This window comes from Cibotium barometz, chromosome 10 (assembly GCF_041138505.1).
Source record: "Cibotium barometz isolate CiBa-2024 chromosome 10, ASM4113850v1, whole genome shotgun sequence".
Lineage (NCBI taxonomy): Eukaryota > Viridiplantae > Streptophyta > Polypodiopsida > Cyatheales > Cibotiaceae > Cibotium > Cibotium barometz.
In genome coordinates, this window is record NC_141055.1 from 52,471,361 (window position 1) to 52,489,411 (window position 18,051).

The 18,051-nt window shown below is 44.1% G+C and overlaps 1 protein-coding gene across 3 annotated transcripts in view; it reads left to right on the plus strand.

The window, feature by feature from the left end:
• The window catches only part of LOC147635042 (uncharacterized), a 48,098-nt gene extending 45,869 nt beyond the window's left edge, over positions 1 to 2,229 (plus strand). For all 3 annotated transcript variants that reach the window (XM_086804289.1, XM_086804291.1, XM_086804292.1), the window contains 4 exons: positions 1,253 to 1,340; positions 1,446 to 1,530; positions 1,654 to 1,810; positions 1,952 to 2,229. In XM_086804289.1, the coding sequence (XP_086660415.1) occupies positions 1,253 to 1,340; positions 1,446 to 1,530; positions 1,654 to 1,810; positions 1,952 to 2,061 (440 nt within the window). In that variant the 3' untranslated portion in view covers positions 2,062 to 2,229. The remainder of the gene's footprint in view (positions 1 to 1,252; positions 1,341 to 1,445; positions 1,531 to 1,653; positions 1,811 to 1,951) is intronic.
• The last annotated feature ends 15,822 nt before the right edge of the window (positions 2,230 to 18,051 follow it).

Sequence of the window (18,051 nt, forward strand, 5' to 3'; positions counted from 1 at the left end):
ATGGAGGCAGAAATGGATGCCATTAACAAAAATCACACATAGGAACTTGTTCCCTGCCCTCCTCATAGGAAGGTTATTGGCATCAACTGGACTTATATAGTGAAGTTTCTTGCCGATGGTTCACTCGACAAATATAAAGCTGGTGCATAGAAATTCCACCAAATTCACAGCAGCCTCTGTGGGAGAATTCTGCATTAAATGAACAAAATGGTCTTGCTGCTTTGCCGGCCCCTCAGGCTGTGCTGGTGCGGTGAGTCCACTGAATCAGCTTGGGCCCCTACAAGAGGATGTTGGCATGTTGCAGTGAATGATCGTAACGGTTCTGTTGCTCTGCTGCCGCCTCAGTCCTGTGTGTAGGGAAGGGGGGGGGGGGGGGGGGGATATAGGGGGTCTTGTGTGAGGGCGACAATGTGGGCATCGTCTCCTCCGGCAGCTGCATGGGGTGTGTCAACCCTCCTCTCGGGTTGTTGCTGTGCCTGGCAGCCTTGGCAGTGCTTCCTCACCCTCGCAAGGTGGAGGCAATCAAGGGGAAGGGGGACTGTGGTGGTGGGGGAGGTGGTGGAGGACCTCCTAGGGATCATGGGAACTCCTTGTTTCCAGGCACCCTCTGCTGGTGTGGGCAGAGCTGCGCAAGGTTCCTCATCTGGCGGCACACGAAATAGTGGCCAGATAATTTCATTCGTTAGGGGGGGGGATTCGCTTTTCAAAAACCCCCTTAGCACCTGAATGAGGGTAATAAAAAAATAGGTCTACTGTATAAGTTTTTGTAATTATTTTATTTCCTCTCCCATACTGTAACTCAGACACATTACAAGCTAATAAACAATTTATATCTTATCCCCTGTAAGCTCAGACACATTACAAGCTAATAAACAATTTATATTTTATCCCCTGTAAGCTGTTAGTATACATCACTCCTGCTGTACGTCAAAATACATCACAAGCTAGTAAACAATACGCATTTAAGAACATGGGTTTGCTTCAGTAATGCAGTGGAGGAATTATGAGTCTTCTGTGATTCTAGCTGTATATATGTGCGCGATTGATTTCTAAGGTGCTGTGTGCAGTTTAATATAAGGACAGAGTCTCAAGACATACCAGATCTTGATTGTTCTCACCTTGATATTGTTTGAGGCTTACACTCATCTCCAAAATTCTTTACCACCATCTTGTTTATTTGTTCCAAAACATAAGGTGATGGCAAGGTGCACATCATTGGTCATTTGCATTGAACTGCTACCTCTTCTCATAGGTGAGACAAGGCAATCAGGTGAGCGAACAGGATTCGAGGTTGTGACTGTGGATGGACGATGTGGAAGTCTGGCTTCATCAATATCAGGGTAATAATTCTATGGGCAAAGCATGTGAAATTTATCTGGTCTGACTTCATACTTACAAAGGACGGGGTGGCCGCTTGTCACGATGTAATCTAAGTCTTTCAACAGGGTTGGAAGCAGCAATTGGCCAAGCGTTGGCAAGTATAAGGTTGATGTGCCAGGGTTTGAGACACTTGCCTTGCCGGAGCTTGAGGTAGGGGCTATGTGATATTTTTCCTTTTGCATGGAGTTGTTCAAGCTTGAGGTAGGGTCTATGGTGAGTACTACTGGATTTGTTTCTGAAGTGTTGTGTTTTCTGACATGGGCATGCTGTCAGGTGAATGGAGAGACTGATCTCTTTGTAATAGATGAAGTTGGCAAGATGGAGCTGTTTAGTTCCACATTTTTCCCAGCTGTTTGGGCCATCTTCAACTCCAATGTTCCTGTTCTGGCTTCTGTACCAATACCGAAGTATGGGAGGGACATTCCTGAAGGTGAGCCTAAGAACTCAAAACATAAGAAAAACCAAATTTGCAGCTATGCTGTGTAATGGATAGGCTTCTTGCAAGTACTTTTCTTAGGATGATTGCTTAAATTTGACCAGGTTGCTTCTTATTTTTGTGTGATTCTTGTAGTGGCAAGACTCAGAACTCATGCAGATACCAAATTGTACATGCTCAACAAGAACAATAGAGACAACATGTGCTCGGAAATCTGTAATCGATTGAAATCTCTTTTGGGCTGAAAAAATCAAAACGTCTTTTTGCATGCAAATGCCACATCTTGCAAGATGAGCAAGAACTATAAATATGACCATTGTGTGCAGAATAGAAACACTGGTTTGGTGTCAAAACACCGACTTAGCTTCCTTCAGAAAATATCTCTAATGGTAATTATGTGGCTTTCTTGTTTCCATTTTTCTTATACATGTCTTTTGCTTTGGAAGCGTTGTTTATCAAAGAATAAGCATGTGGCTAGATGAGAAATTGATGTCTTTTTCTTCCCTATTATTGGAGCCTCTTTGGGTTTACTGTACAGAAATGTTACTCGTATGCATGGCAGAGGAAATATGTGAAAGTTTTCTGAACATGGGTGCATGGGTTTCTGGTAGCCAGCAGCATATGACAAGATGAACAAGAACTTTTCTGTTCAGTTATTGGTTTCATGGATGCAATGGAACATGCTAGGGTATGGGACTACTGACTTTTGGGTGTCCATTTCTTATGGGATGTTCATGTTGTTTTCATAGCATCCCGATCTTGTTACTATAGAAGGGAATTTTGTCTTTGCCTGTGAGTGATGTAAAGGATTTTTTTTGTGAAACCCCTTCTGGACCATCTTATAATGCTGTATTGTAGAAAAGAGCATCATCAAACTTACTACTATTCGGTGGCAGGTTCAATGCAAGGGACACCATTTGGTAGCATGTTAGCTGGTGTCATGGCAAAAGTTGTAATAGGTTGGTTTCTTCCAATGGCTATACTCACCATGGATAAAAACTTGGCTTGACATAGCCTCTAGACTAACCTTTAATTCACATTGGAATTAAATAATTTTTGTGTGATGGGACAATGGAAGAATTTTGAGAACCCTTAGACCTTCTCTTGAGATAATAGTAAGAAAATAATGTCTTCATCAACGTGGTGTAATCTAATTAATGGCTACCTAATCGATGAGTGAAAGAGTTGATCTCAATTTTGAGGATTGTCGAAACCTTGGTTTGCAAGTTTTTGTGTAATCATGAGAAATGCCAAGTTACAAATGGCCTTTTTGGCCAAATATGGGATTGACTATTAAGTGAGCCCAAATTGGTGTGGATTGCCATGGATATGACTCAAGAGGAGGAGACAAAGCTTGTAGTAGTTCTCAAGGAATACTGAGATGTGTTCACTTGGAGCTATGTAGACTTGAAAGGAGTCCCTCCAAAAGTTTGTGAACACACGATTCCTTCAGTGGATGATGCTAGGTTGGTTGAACAAAGACCGTACACAAATAATGAAACCTACATCAAAGCCATCAAAGATGAAGTGGATAGATAGACTTATCAATGCGGGGTTCATTCAGCACACAGATTGGGTGCCCAAATGTTATTGTGTCCAAGAAGAATGGTAAGATCTGTGTGTTGACTTGAAAAAAGTAAACACAACCATAATAAGTAATCATTACTCCTTGGTATACATTGAACATATGCTTGAAAGAGTGGTAAGAAAAGAAGGCTATAGCTTCTTAGATGAATTTTTTGGATACAACCAAGTATCCATAGACCCGAAGGACCAACACTACAAAATTTGCTAACAAAATGGAGAACAATTATGTATAAAGTAATGTTGTTTGGTTTAGCCAACACACTAGGTATGTTTCAAAGACGTGTGTACAACGGACAAGGATTTCCTAAGGAAATTCTTAGGAGATCTTACACAGTGCCTGAACCCTAAAACGCGCAAGTTCATGATGAGATAGGGTGTAAGCATATGGTGTCTAAGAACAGAATCTCCACAGATGAAGGAAAGATTCGAGTCATTGTAGAGCTTGAAAGACCCATAACACTTAGTGGTCCAAAGGTTCATGGGTCAGATGGGGTATTATAGACGCTTCATATTTACGTATGCGGAAATTACTAGACCACTATATTCCCTGGTGGTATGTTTTGTGTGGACAGAAGAGTGTGAAGAGTTGTTTAATTCACGGTGTCAGTTTGCAAAGGAATGTCTCATGTTAGAGTTGATCACCTGTCTGGAATTTCCAACAGGGAGGAACCAATAGGGTCGAGGACGATGCATCCCTATTTCAAATAAGCGTAGTGCCAAGGTGGAGTTATGAGATTGCATAATATTTAAGTAGACAAGACCATGTTCCTAAGAAGAGAACGCCAGTTAGAGAAGGCGACAGTCTCGTACACCCTCATTTTCAGACAACTCTACAAGAAAGAGAAAGATGTCTTAAGACTCTGTGTATGTGTTAACTCCATTTTGTGCTGAATTGAGCATCTCTCCACTACACATGAGAGACAGCATGATAAGTGTCATGAAACGGCACTATAAAGTTGTAATTATGAGAACAGTTGGCCATGCCCAAGCCTAAGTGGCTTTATAATCATTTAGTTCATTTCTTTTTAAGGGCTTGGGTAACTTAGTGTGAATAATGGTCAACTATATAAATATCAATTTCTCATAATATAAAGACACAATTTTCCTTTGTGCCAGTTGAGTATATGCTTACGTCCTTGCTCTCTTGGGTGTGTCTATAGTGTGTGAGAGTTGAGAGGAGAGAGTGCTCTATTCTTGGTGCATGTTCCTCTTGTGCTTGTATCTGTGAGAGTAAGAGTAGAGAGGAGTGAGAGTCCTTGCAACGAGAGTGGCAACCTCTTAGTGACACCACGAGGGAGGGGGCCAAAGAATGGAGCTAGCAACCCACTAGTGCAGCTTGAGTCTTGAAGAGATACAAGCTCGAAGCCGGTAAGTTCCCCACGACACGTTAAAGTAACGATTATCCATTGCACTCGAGGAGGGGTAGTGTAGTCATTAACATTTTTGGCACCACTGTCGGGGAAGCAACCAATCTCTTCTATTCTCTTTGTACTCTCGTCTTCTTACAAGTCCCTTTTTCCTAGTTATGGCTTCTTGAAGTTGTGTAGATGGTTGAGAAGTGGAAAATAAGTGGATAAGGTTGTGAGAAAGGAGAATAAAAGAGAAACGGAATTGTTGTTTTTACATTTTGAATGATTATTTGCATTAATAAAGAGTTGAAAAAGTTTTAAAAAAAGTCATTTGCATTTGCATGGTGGGAGCTCATTTTACGACGTGATTATTAGTAAACACTCTTTTTTGTATTTTTCTTAATCATGAAAATTTAAAAAAACAAGGAACCATTGGATATTTTGCTAATTATCACATTAGCATTCATGTCACAAAGCACCAAACTGGAAACTTTGGACTGGAAAAATTGAGATTTGTACCCCCAACCATCAATTTTTTATCAAAACGTGCAAAATCACCTCGACGTGATTCTATAGACTGCAAAATCATGTCAATGATTCTTCATCACGACCGTGAACATTCCACCTATCACCATTGACCCCGAGATTGCGCATTAATTTTGACCTATCAAATTTGATCTTATCTCATCTTTTTCAACCATGATTACGGTTCACGATCGTGTAATCACGCCTTTGATTGTTGATGTCATCAATCACGGTGACACATCATTAATCATGGTGATCCAAGTTGCCAATCTGATTGGAATTCCAACTGAAACAATTACTAGGGACCTCAAGGAACTTAGATGTGCCACCATTGAACACGTTAGGGTAAAAATCATCAACGTGATTCTACAAAGGATCACCATGATTCTTAGAATTCCAATTGTAATTGTTACTAGGAACCTCAAGGATCTTAGATGTATCACCACTAAACATGTTAGGGTAAAAATCATCACCGTGATTCTGCAGAGAATCACAGTCGTGATTCTTAACCCTATAAAATCATGTCAAGTGAGACTTTGAGTTTCATCAAATTGAGTGCTTAGGGGTATTCTGCAGAGAATCACAGTCGTGATTCTTAACCCTATAAAATCATGTCAAGTGAGACTTTGAGTTTCATCAAATTGAGTGCTTAGGGGTATTCCTAAGGACACCTTGACACTAGGGGTAGCTGAAAGTGTAAGGAAATTTTGCCGTGAGTAGCGAGATCAAGCTTGTGATTCTGTTGAAATCTGATAATTGTAGATTTGAGTGATCTCAACTGTGTGCAAATTGAATTTTTGCTAGTTAAAACCTTTTCATGCACTTAAGTCGAGAGGGATTGTTGGTGACGACATTGCTTTGGTGATGACAGTGCATCAACCCAACCAAGATCCTCCTATTAAAGACGCTTAGGGTCAACTCGCTCGACCAGCACACAAAGGAGTGTGTTTGATTTGCAGAGGCTAAATTTTATTGAATCGTCAAGTAGTGAGGAATTGGCAGGGGAGAAGAACACTTCTTCTCCAACACTATATGGTGGATTCATGGGCTTATCTTGAGGAATCCTAGGATACAGCTATGGGCCAACTTGGATTCCTAGGCCCATAGCTGTATCCTAGGATTCCTCAAGATAAGCCCATGAATCCACCATATAGTGTTGGAGAAGAAGTGTTCTTCTCCCCTGCCAATTCCTCACTACTTGACGATTCAATAAAATTTAGCCTCTGCAAATCAAACACACTCCTTTGTGTGCTGGTCGAGCGAGTTGACCCTAAGCTTCTTCAATAGGAGGATCCCGGTTGGGTTGATGCACTGTCGTCACTCACCAGGAGCAATGTCGTCACCAACAATCCCTCTCGACCATTTGGTATCTGCATGAGTTTTGAGTCTTGCCACTACAAGAATCAAACAAAAATAAGAAGCAACCTGGTCAAAGATCAAGTACCTCCGGACATGATGAAGAAGGATCGTTTTGTTGCAGGATTGAAGGGAGGCATTCACTGGAAGGTTGAATTAAAGAAGCCCAGATCTTATGAGGATGCAGTGGAGATTGCCAAATCAAAGGATTGGAAGTTGCAACGGATGAACCAGCTGGGGATGGTTCCAGTGGGGCAGTGAGGCCTGAAATTAGAAGGGTAGAAGCGGTACTGATGAGAACCGTGCTAGAAAGAGTGCAACCGACAGAAGCTCAAGTGAATAATGTTACACCACAGGGGACAAAGGTAGCACCCACAGCTGTTACAGCTTCTGATGAAGGGCTTCAACAGGACATGAGGCAAATAGTGGATTGTATGAAGAATCTGAGTTTGAAAATGATGGGGAACACAGGTGGTGGACGTGGCCGAGGCAAAGGTTATAATCAGGAATGAGTTGAAGGTCAGACAGCAGGCTATGGAAGTGGCCGTGGTTTTGGCAGGGGTAGACAGTTTATTCCTACATGTTGGAATTGTGGTGAATTGGGACATATAAGTCCTGACTGTGATAAGCCTCAGCGACGACTGGGGGGTGATATGTATCCCTTACCCTCTCAGATTCCCAATAGGGCAAATGATTATGGAATTGAAATTAAAGGTGAAGCAGGGACCAGTGGGTTGACAAATGAGGAGAAAGGTAAAACTAAGGTGATAGATGTGGTCACCCTTGAGAAGACGAAGGAGACAGAAGCTGATGTAATGCCTTTGGGGAAACGGATGCCACAGGAAAGGGAAGGCAGGGATACTGCAAGGCCCAGCAAGAAGAAAGGTAAAGTGAAGAAAGGAGGGGATGTAAAGGTCAAGCGGAAGCAAAAGTCTCGTAGGAAATTTCAAGTGACTGATTTTCCACTAGGGGTTGGGCAGGATAGCTACAATTTGCAAGAGGACATTGCTGGAAGGAAAGCTAATATTACTTTTGGGCAATTGATAGAGTTAGCTCCCAAATTGAAACGTCAGTGGAAAAGACTTGTGAACCCAAGAGAGAAGGAGCCTGCCAGAGGGATAGTGACTGTTTTATCTGTTGAGGAGTTGCCTGATATATGTCCTGTGGTGAATGTATGGTACAAAGGGAAGAATCTGGGAGAAGCATACATAGATGGTGGTGCACAAATTTGTGTAATCACATTGGCAGCTGTGGAGAGGCTTGGTCTTAATGTATGGTACAAAGGGAAGAATCTGGGAGAAGCATACATAGATGGCGGTGCACAAATTTGTGTAATCACATTGGCAGCTGTGGAGAGGCTTGGTCTTAATATTACTGAAGCGTCTGGTTTCCGTATTCGGTTGGCCAATCATCGCCAGAAGGTCAAATGCTTAGGTATGATCAAGGAGTTAGAACTGCAGGCTTTTGATGTAAAGGTGCTTGTGGATTGTCATGTTATGCCGGCAGGAATGGGTGCATTCCCCATCATTTTGGGAAGACCATGGCTGAGAGCAGTGAAGGCTGTTCAAGATTGGAGGAAAGGAGTCATTACTCTGTATGATAGGAGAGGAGATAAAAAGCAATTTAATATGGATAATCAGAAGCCTGTTCATGATGAAGAGGAAAATGAAGCTGATTCGAGTGTTGATGATACGACTAGTAGCACTACTACTAGTGAGGGAATAGAAGACACTTCATCCAGTGAGGAGGATGCAGACATGGATGCCCTGGTTATTGATGAGGAAGTGCTTGGTGATGAGGTTTCCCAACAAGAAGAGGCCATACAGGAAGAATGCGAGGAGGTACAAGTGAATCATGAGCAAAGGTATACATGTGATGTGAAAGAGTATGCTTTAAAGTCTTTGGATAATGAACCTTTGTGGGATGAGTGGGATATAGAAAGTCTACAGGATGATGAACTTGAGTTGGAGTTAGATGATCAGATGTGTATTAATGTTAAGAAAGCCACAAGCAGAATTGATGCTATGAAGGAGGAGCAACACCAGAAGACTATGAATGATGTTGATGCTATGGATGAGATTATTATTATTTTTTTAGTTATAACAGCGGAATATATTAAAGAAAAATGAGGTTACAAGAGCCCATGTGGAAGGTCCATGGGGAGACACTAAGACCAGATGCACCCTTCAGAAAGAAAGGGTAAAACTCTGAAACAGAACAGGAACTGTGCTACATCATAACCTAACCAGTTCGGCCAGCAGCAGTAAATGTAAAAAGGAGTACAACAGTTCAAAGACAAATCCTGATGACCAGCCCCTCTTCAATTCCGGGAGGGAGGATAGTTAAACATAGAGTGCAGGAGATTGAGGTCACAACTGCAGCATAACAACTCTGATGACCCAGTTTGACATACAAGACCTGACGCAAGGACTGAGGAGTGGCCAACCAGCCCCATTTGGAGCTAGCCTGACTTCTATTCCAGGCAAGAGACTGGGAAAAAAACATGAGCAGAAGCTTGGGACCATGGGGGCTTAAGGAACCCCACATAAACTTCGTGAATCCTGAATAAAGTACTCGGAATTCTGAAGCCTTCTTTGACATTCCAGATGAAGCTCTTGTATCATAGTTTCCTTTGTTTGGCCATGCGAGGAGACATGGAATCTCTTCCATTTCCTCCAAGGTAGGTCCTGCCACCGGTCCACCTCCATGGGAACACCACTCGGCTGAAGCTGATGGATTAGCTTGAGTACACTGTCAAGAAAAAGATAAAAGTGGTGATTAGTTTTACTTTCATATAGAGCTTCATTACGTTGCTTCCATACATGCCAAAGAAATAGAATTCTGACGGACTGCCACGTTAAAGGGTCAAGTGAGTGGCATTCTCCTAGGAGGACTTCTTTCCAGCTCAAAGGGATTTTCCTAATTTTTTTAAAAGCCTTGTTCAAAACATCCAGGAATTGTTTAGTGTCTGGGCAAGAGAAGACGAGATGGGGGACAGTTTCAAGCTTGGAATTACAGCGGGGACAAAGGCCGTTACCATGCCCAAACTTCAGGGCCTTTTCAAGGGTCCATGTCGCTTTGTGAATGACAAGCCAGGCCAAAATGGCGTGTTTTCTTTCATGAGCGAAGGCCCAAATGAGCTTAAATCGGAAGGCCCATTGATGTTTGTTCCAGGCCAAAGACCATCTCTTATTGAGCTTGAGAATCAGATTTCCAGCTTGAAGAGTGCTTGGTAACTTGCCCAGATTACTGGAGTCGCCCCACCGGATGGCTTTAGAAAAGTTTATACAGTCACAAATCAGCCCCGTGGGAATGGGAACCTTAAGAGCATTACACCTCTGAATGACCAACTCAACTCCGCCACGGGACAAGATGAATTTATTGCAGATTTGATCCCTGTTTAACATGCCAATTGAGTCACATAAGTCACCCCAAACCTTAATACCAGCTTTGAAACATGAAAGACTGGTCTGGACCTGCTCCTTGGAGATCGGGGACACGAGATGACCAAACCACACTGAGTCAGCTGCATAAGCATATCTACCTCTCTTGGTAAAGGTTTGGAAACAGAAGAGCCTTTTGTATTTCATCCACGACTCCCACATCCTACAGCACAGTTTACTGCCTATAGGGGAGAGATCGGCCTTTGAGAACAAAACTTCATTGAGAGAGAAACCCTTCCAAGATCTTTTACCTTTGAGCCAAAATTTATCAATATCCCTTTTGAGTAAGTCAGCCCAGACATCGTTAGACAAGATGGCTCTATGAACCCATTTAGCAGCAAGCTTCTCAGCAAGCAAACCAATGTTGATGATGCCGAGACCCCCTTGCTCTTTTTCCAAGCAGCATGTCTGAAAAGCTACTTTGCTGATCCTCTTACTCCCCAGAGATCCCCCCCACAGATAGTTCCCCATGATCGAGTTAAGGGATTAGGGTCTCCAACAGGCCAGGAAGTAAACAACCGAGGGGATAATGAAGTGATTGAGGACAAACGCTCTTGAAGCAACCCCTGTGTTGATGTGACTCCATTTCTTGACCTGATTCTTGAGTTTATCAAGAACATAGTCCCACCTTTGTTTGGAAGAGATGTTAAAGCCCATGGGGATTCCAAGAAGCCTGAACACAACACCATCTTGGATATTCTTACAACCAGCGGACAGAATCGAGGGGGGGGGCACCCCTTCAAAGACTCTGAAGCTAGTCTTGGAGTGGTTAACCTGAGAGCCACTGGCCAGGCAGAAGGTCTCGAGGCAAGACATAAAGTGGGCAGCAGTCTGCACATCGTTCCGGAGCAGCACATTCGTGTCATCAGCAAAAAGCTGAAGACATAAAGGATCGGTCCTGTTGGGGATCTCAATACCCTTGATATTCTTATCAGTAATATCCTTGTTAACAAGCCATCCCAAAGCATCCGCAACAATAGCAAAAAGAAGGGGGGACAGGGGACAGCCTTGTCTTATGGATTTCCTCAGAGGAAAAGCACCAGTTTGGGCTCCATTGACGGCCACCTTGGAAGAAGCATTTCCAAGCAAGGTTTGGACATACTTTATGAATTTCCTATTGAGCCCAATATCTTGCAGGGATTGGAAGAGGAAAGACCAGTCTATTCTATCATAGGCTTTATCAAAGTCTATTTTGAGGAAGATGTAGTTCTGACCGGAGTTCTCAGCATGCTCCATACCCTCCTAAAGACTAATGATAGCATCAAGAATATACCTTCCCTTTATAAAGCCCTTTTGCTCCTTGAGGATCCACTCGTCCATATAGGGGCTGATTCTGTTAGTCAGAATATGAGCAAAGACTTTGTAAAGGGACGAGAGACATGTTATGGGTCTCCAATTACCAAGATCTTCTTTCTCATCCTTTTTGTGAATCAGCTTGATAACTCCCATATTTGTCCTTTCAGCTAATCCTCCTTTTCTCATGGCTTCCCTCCAGATATCAAGGATGTGAGGTGACAGATCATCTCTGAAAACAAGAAAGAATTCGTTGGGAATCCCATCTTCCCCCGGAGATTTGCCTTTTTTGAGATGAGAGATAGCCTCCTTGACCTCCTTTTCAGAGAAGGGGGAGTCAAGCTTACAGGCCAAAGCGGGGTTAACAACCTTCTTTCTAATGCTGGCAATTTTGGCCCTAGCAGCAGAAACTTCTTGAGAGGGAGGGAGGGCTGTGGAAAACAAGTTAGAAAAGTGCTCCTTAATAACTTGCAAGTTTTCCACATCATCTGTAGCAAGGTGGCCATTGGGCTTCTTGACCATAGGGATGAGATCCCTAACTTTTTTCCTTTTAAGGAGCGCAAACATCTTAGGGTGAGGAGTATCAATTTTCCCCGCCCAAACCTCCCTGAACCACAATCTAGTGGCCTTAGCTGCTAACAACTCTTCGAGTCTGAGCTGGTTCTTTAGTTCAATCAAAGAGTGGTTGACCTCACCATTCTTAGACCGATAAATGTCTTGAATCTGGTTCCTGATTTGAACTCTACGATTCAGGCGGATCGTAGAAACCTGCCTCTTATACTCCTTGCAGATAGAATGAACCTTATTCACCAAACTTTCCCATCCCTTGGATGGGGAAACAAACTGATTGAAAGTATCAGCAATGGAGGCTCTGATCATCTGTTGGATGCAAGGGAGACGGAAGAGGGAGGGGTCAAGGTGGGGCCATCCAGCCCTTCCCTTGGCCTGGCCTAGGGATAGGTTGCAGATCAAAGGGATGTGATCTGAGATGGTTAGAGAGGGGTCCGTAGTGACTTTGGTTTTTAAAAACATATCAATCAAACTCCCCGAGGCATACAATCTGTCCAATCTGGCAGCTCTGTGACAGGAGCCTTTTTGATTGTTAGACCAAGAGAAACCAGTTTTAGAAGAAAGATCAGAGAGATCTTTCTCCCCCTTTAACCCATCCCATTTAATCTTTTCATAACCACTAATGGTACTGCCAAGAAGTCTGCTTCTGTCAACCTGGGCCTCAACCATGTTAAAGTCCCCAATGAGAAAGATGGGACCCACAATCTGAGTGATAGACTGCCAGGTATTGGCTCTCAAGCTAGCCAAGCAGGGGGCATACACCGACACCAAAGTGAAGTTGAAGGGGATGCCCAACCTAACAGCGGTCCAAGAGTGGTTCACATCAGACCAAGCATCTAAAATGGCATGATCCCACTTCATGTGGATGCCAATCGCCGTCCCACCTTTCCCAGAGTGGTGATTGGTAAAAAACCACCTAGAGTTCCTAGAGATTTTTTGAAGGTTCATATGAAGCTGCTGCCCCCCGATTTTGAGCTCTTGAAGACTGATAAGGTCATAATCAAAAGTAGAGTCCCTTAACCACCTATTCATAGCTACAGCCCTCTCCGGATTGGTGAGGCCTTTACAATTGAACGAGAGAAGGTTCAGAGAGTTCATTTCTTACTTGTTTTTGAAGGTTTCCCCACAGATACGGAGGTTCTTAGGACATCTTGGCTTTTTTCCTTTTTCCTCTTCATTTTCGACCCCATAATAAGGGGAGAGAAGTCCTCCTCATCATGTTGTTTCATTGGTGAGAGGGACATCCTCCTCATCAAAGAAGCATCTTCTTCGTCCAGTTGGGTTTTGAAAACTTCATCAACGCGCTGGGTTTTGTCAATGAAATCCTCATCTGATTCCATCGGGGAATCAAGATCTTGGCTAACTAAAACGCGGTCCTTGTTAGGGACTCTTCCCGGGGATGGTTGGTCAGCCCCTATATGGGCTGAGCAGCCAGCCTCTTTGGCCTGAAATTGAACTTCTAGACCGTCTTGTACCTCAGCTAAGAGGGGGGCATACCTGTTGGCTGGGATATGCCAATTAGATTTGTTGTTTTTAGCCTTGGACACATGTTTCCTCTGAGGCAGGACAAAGGCCTCCTCTTTGGCTGGGGTCTTATCATTGGAAGCTGGATGAACGAGATCAGGGCAATCTCTAATGAGATGTCCTTGTTTATTGCAATTAAAGCATGCGTTCGGGAGGTTCTTGTAGGTCAAAATTTGCTCAAAGATAATCTGTCCTTCTCTGTTTTTTAGGGGAACTTTTTCTTTGAGTGGCTTAGAGGTGTCAACCTCAATGAGCATTTGATGAGCCCATTGAGGATTCACGACTTGAAAAGGTTTTTGGCCTAGGACCTTGCCTACGGCACCTCCTATCCTCTTAGCCCAAATGGAAAATTTGGTGGGCATATCTGTAAATTCTACCCAGACCGGAATTTTAGTTGGTTTTGGTCCTTTGGGGTCAAACGATTCATACCATCTGAAAAAGGAAATGGGGGTATTTCTGATAATCCACTGTCCACTATTTATAACAGCAGAGGCGCTCACCTGATCTTCAAAAATGAACATATAATACGCGTTAGGCAGATGCTGTACAGAGGCAACTTTGATGCCCTTTTGTTCCCAATTAGTTCTGATCCAGAACTTCAGGGTGTCTACAGGCGGTCTCGCACCATGACATAGCCCAATCAGAGCGTGGGAAGACAGATGGTCCTGCCACGCTGCCAATTCGTCATCGTCGCATATAACAGCACCATCATTGTCCACAACAACATCACTGGTTTTTTCCTCAAAAGTAGGGTTCTGTGACAGATTAAACATTGGATTATCAACAACAACTTTAGGGGGATAAGGTGGAACGATGTGACCTGATAAAGGCAGGCGTACAGCCTCTGCGAAAGAAATCGGAGGAGACGGCCGTGTCTGGCCAGCATGGCTCTGCGGGGGGCCGTCAAGAAGGGACCCCCGGGAACCTTCAGAAACGACCTGACCTTCCGGCCCTTTGTGTTGACGAGATACAGGAGCCGATGTCTTGCGTGTAGCGATCGAGCCCTCCACAGGCCTTGAAGGAACCTGATGCAGGACAAGAGACGGGGGAATAGGAGCTTCACGATTGGAATACGAGGAGGACGCGGACCCAGCAAGGACGACATCTTGCAGGGACATCTTGAACAGAGTTCCCCCCTCTCGGGGGGAGGAGGAGTAGCGCCCGGAAACTCAGCAGAGAGAATGGCGAGGGAATCAGGGCAGAAGCACAGGGAAGTTAGAATGCAGCAGGCTATGGCATGGACGACACCTGGTGGTTCTCAACAGGTAGCCGTTGCATGCGAGCTCGAGTCCTGAAGCATTAGTTTTTCACCAAAACTCATGGATGAGATTATGGATGCTGTGATAGATGAATTTCTTATTGGCCTTGATAAAGGTGAGCATACAGGAACTGAGGTGGATGCTTTGGCAATGGTGCCTTTAGAAGGGGAGTTTGTTTTGCCTGTAGTGGTCGGCTTTGATGGTGATGTTTCTTACGTTAATGGACAAGAAAGTGTTATAGCACAGCACGTCTTTCTTGATGAAGCTTTCATCAGTTATTACCCTCAGCAGGAATTGCTTCACTGGTTCTCCAATATTAGTGTTGACCATATCAGTGATTTTAGAATTGAGATGAGGCAGAATGCTATGTATGTCAAGAGCTTTGTTTCCAAAATTTTTATGTTATGTGGTGGGATGTGGGATGGCAAACTACGCCTTTGGAAGATGACAGTGTTTCTTTGAACACATGGAATAGAGATGTATTGGTTACATTGTATGATGCTCAAAGGATTCACAGAGGGAAACGTGGTCGTATGCTTTTTGCTGCTGATCATAAATGATTCAGCAGGCTAGGGGGTGGGCAAAGTATGTCAGGCAAAAATCTAAGAAGTGTTTTCGGCTTGTGTACATATGGGATGCATGGCAGGTGAAAAAGCTTTGCCCTGAATGCCCTGGCAAATGTACAGAGTGGGTGGTTTTATGTTTTTTTACGAGCTCTTGGTGATGCCTTCACGTGAAAGTATTATGGGAACTCCGAATGTGATGATGGTTGATCAATCTGGGCTGATTCTGGATGCAGAGATGGCGCTCCATTTTTAGCAAGCATGTGATGATGATCGACAGTGCATGATACCGACTGCAATGGTCGTGTTTTGGTAAATTATGATGCAGCTGATTGAGAACGTGTGGGCAATCCTTGCATTTGTTTTGGAAAGTCATGGGCGTTGCATGTTAAGGTGAAGCACAAGGATGCAGAGGGGCCCTCTAAGCATTGTGGCCACCTTTTGGGCTTAATAAAAATAATAAAAAAATAAATATTAATGTGGCCATCTTTTTGAATAGCCACTTGGCTGCGTGCGCTGCAGCCAACGCTTTCGCCAGCACACACCGGTGTGAGAGGATTGATGAAGGGAGAAGTTTCCAGAGTGGCGGCCGAGAGCAGTGGTTTTTTGGTGAAGGGAGAGCTGAGACCAGAGAGAGAGAGAGAGACGGGATGTCTGTGTACAAAGTCTGTGTACAAAGGAGGGGGTCGCCATTTTCTTTCGGGGGTGTGGTTGGCGCAGCACGCAGGCGGGAGAAGAGAAAGTTGGGGGTTCCTGGTGGGGTGCCCTCTGAGAGAGAGTTGATGATAGAAGGGGAGTTGGTCTCTGTTTTTGCTTGAGCTGGCGCACTAGTGGTGGCGACAGAGGCACTGCCGACTTGTGAAGGAGCCGCCTCTGGAAGCTTTGGGAGAGCGAATTGGCTGCGGGGCTAGTGGCTACTGGGAGACGCCGACACGCTGGTGGTGCTGGCTGTGGGTAGGCAAAGACAGAGAGAGGGGCGGACGTGTGAAGCTGGCCGCCCTTGGGATGCAAGAAGAGGGAGTAAAACAAAGAGAGCAAGAGGTGGCTGGTGGCGACAGAATGAAGAGAAGCGAGTGCTTTTGGTGTTGCTCTTGGCTGGTGGGGTTGGTAGCACACTGAGAGGAGGAGAGAGAACGTGGGTGGCGACTGCAGGCAGAGAGTGCAGTGCAGAGACGTGTGGGTCGGCTGCTGTAGATGCAGTGGATCATGTGCCGAGGCTGAAGACGCTTGGTTTGTAATTCCAGAGGCAGTGAGGCCGTGGTTGAATTCCCTTGGCAGTAAATCCAAGCCAAAGTGTTTGTAAGGTTGTGTGAGTAAAGGCTTTTGTGTCGGAAGAAGCTTGTATGAAGTGTTGACTGGGAATTTAATTGCTGGGTGTTTACTTTGATTATGGTGCCCCTATTTTGGCTGTCTTTCTGGTGTGGGTGGTGTGGTGAGCCGTGAGAGAAGTGTTCCAGCCGGTGGCTGGTGGTGCCCCCATTGGTGTTAGTGTTTCCAAGGCTGTTGGAGGGACAGCTATAGAGGCAAGTGATTCCGTGTCTGGAATTTCCGACAGTGAGCATAGCCTCCAAATTCTTATGGATATTTCAATAAACCTTTATAATACCAAAAGGATGATATAATGTAGATTCGGAGAGGTTTAGATGCTGATGGGTATTATATACTTCAGTCTAGCCATGGCTAATAACCCATACTTCATGCAACCACCTTGTAGTTGTGGCCAGTGTCATTGGGATATCATCTGGGAGAAACAAGTCGAGATTATCAACATTGTCATCCAGGATGTCTGACTGTTACAACACCCGACACCAACTACAAAGGTTTAGCACTGTGGGATGTAAGGGGGAAAAGAAAATATCAACTGGATCAGTTAGAACTATATCCCCCTATAGGATTCCCATTATTATGGTTGGGTCTGCATCCCTTTCTGTATTTTGGTGAATGAGGGTTAGGTCTCCTAGACTGAGGTCTTCAGTTAAGTTAATTTCATATTGAAGAAGAGAGAGGGTTAGTCTAGATAAAAATAATGTTAGAGTTTGAGGAGGGTCTCGAGGAGTTACTGGCAACAATGAATCTATCTCCGCCGAGGCGTGTTTGATGAGTTGGCGTAATTCATCTGGTTGGTCAGTTCATTGGAATCTTTGTTGGAGGGCATGTTGACGTTCCACATCCTATATTCTTGAGTCTTTGGTGGTGATGAGTGTGGAGATGTCAGCTTCCTGCACATCTCGAGTAGCAGCCAGCGTTGCATATGGTCTTGCTGCTTCCTGTGATGCAATTCTGGAAGCTGTGGCTTGATCATTAGCCTCTTCAAGTAGCCTTTGCTACTCCTTTGCTAAGCTTTTGCTTGTAGTCAATTGCTGGTGTACATGCTCAAGCACTTGTTGATGGCTAAAACGAGCATTTGATCGATCTCCAAGGACTTTACCTTGATGATCACCTCATTGAAAGTCTTTAGTTTCTCAGCATGTGCTTTGTTCATTTTCTCTCTTTCTATTTGAAGGCTCACCACTCTATGTTCTGCTTGAGCAATGGCCTCAGTAAGTGTGTTTATCTACTTTGTATATCCATCTTCCTTTGCTTGGAATGTGGCATGTGCTTCCTCTAGTTATTGTGTATATTGCACTTCTTTCTCCTTGTTATATGCCACTTTCTTTTGCAGTTGGTGGGCCTTGGCTTGTTTTAATCTTGCCTTAAGTTCCTGGTTTTTTTAGTGGTACCGGCTATGGTCTTGTTGATGAATCTATTATTTCCTTCCAAGGTTTG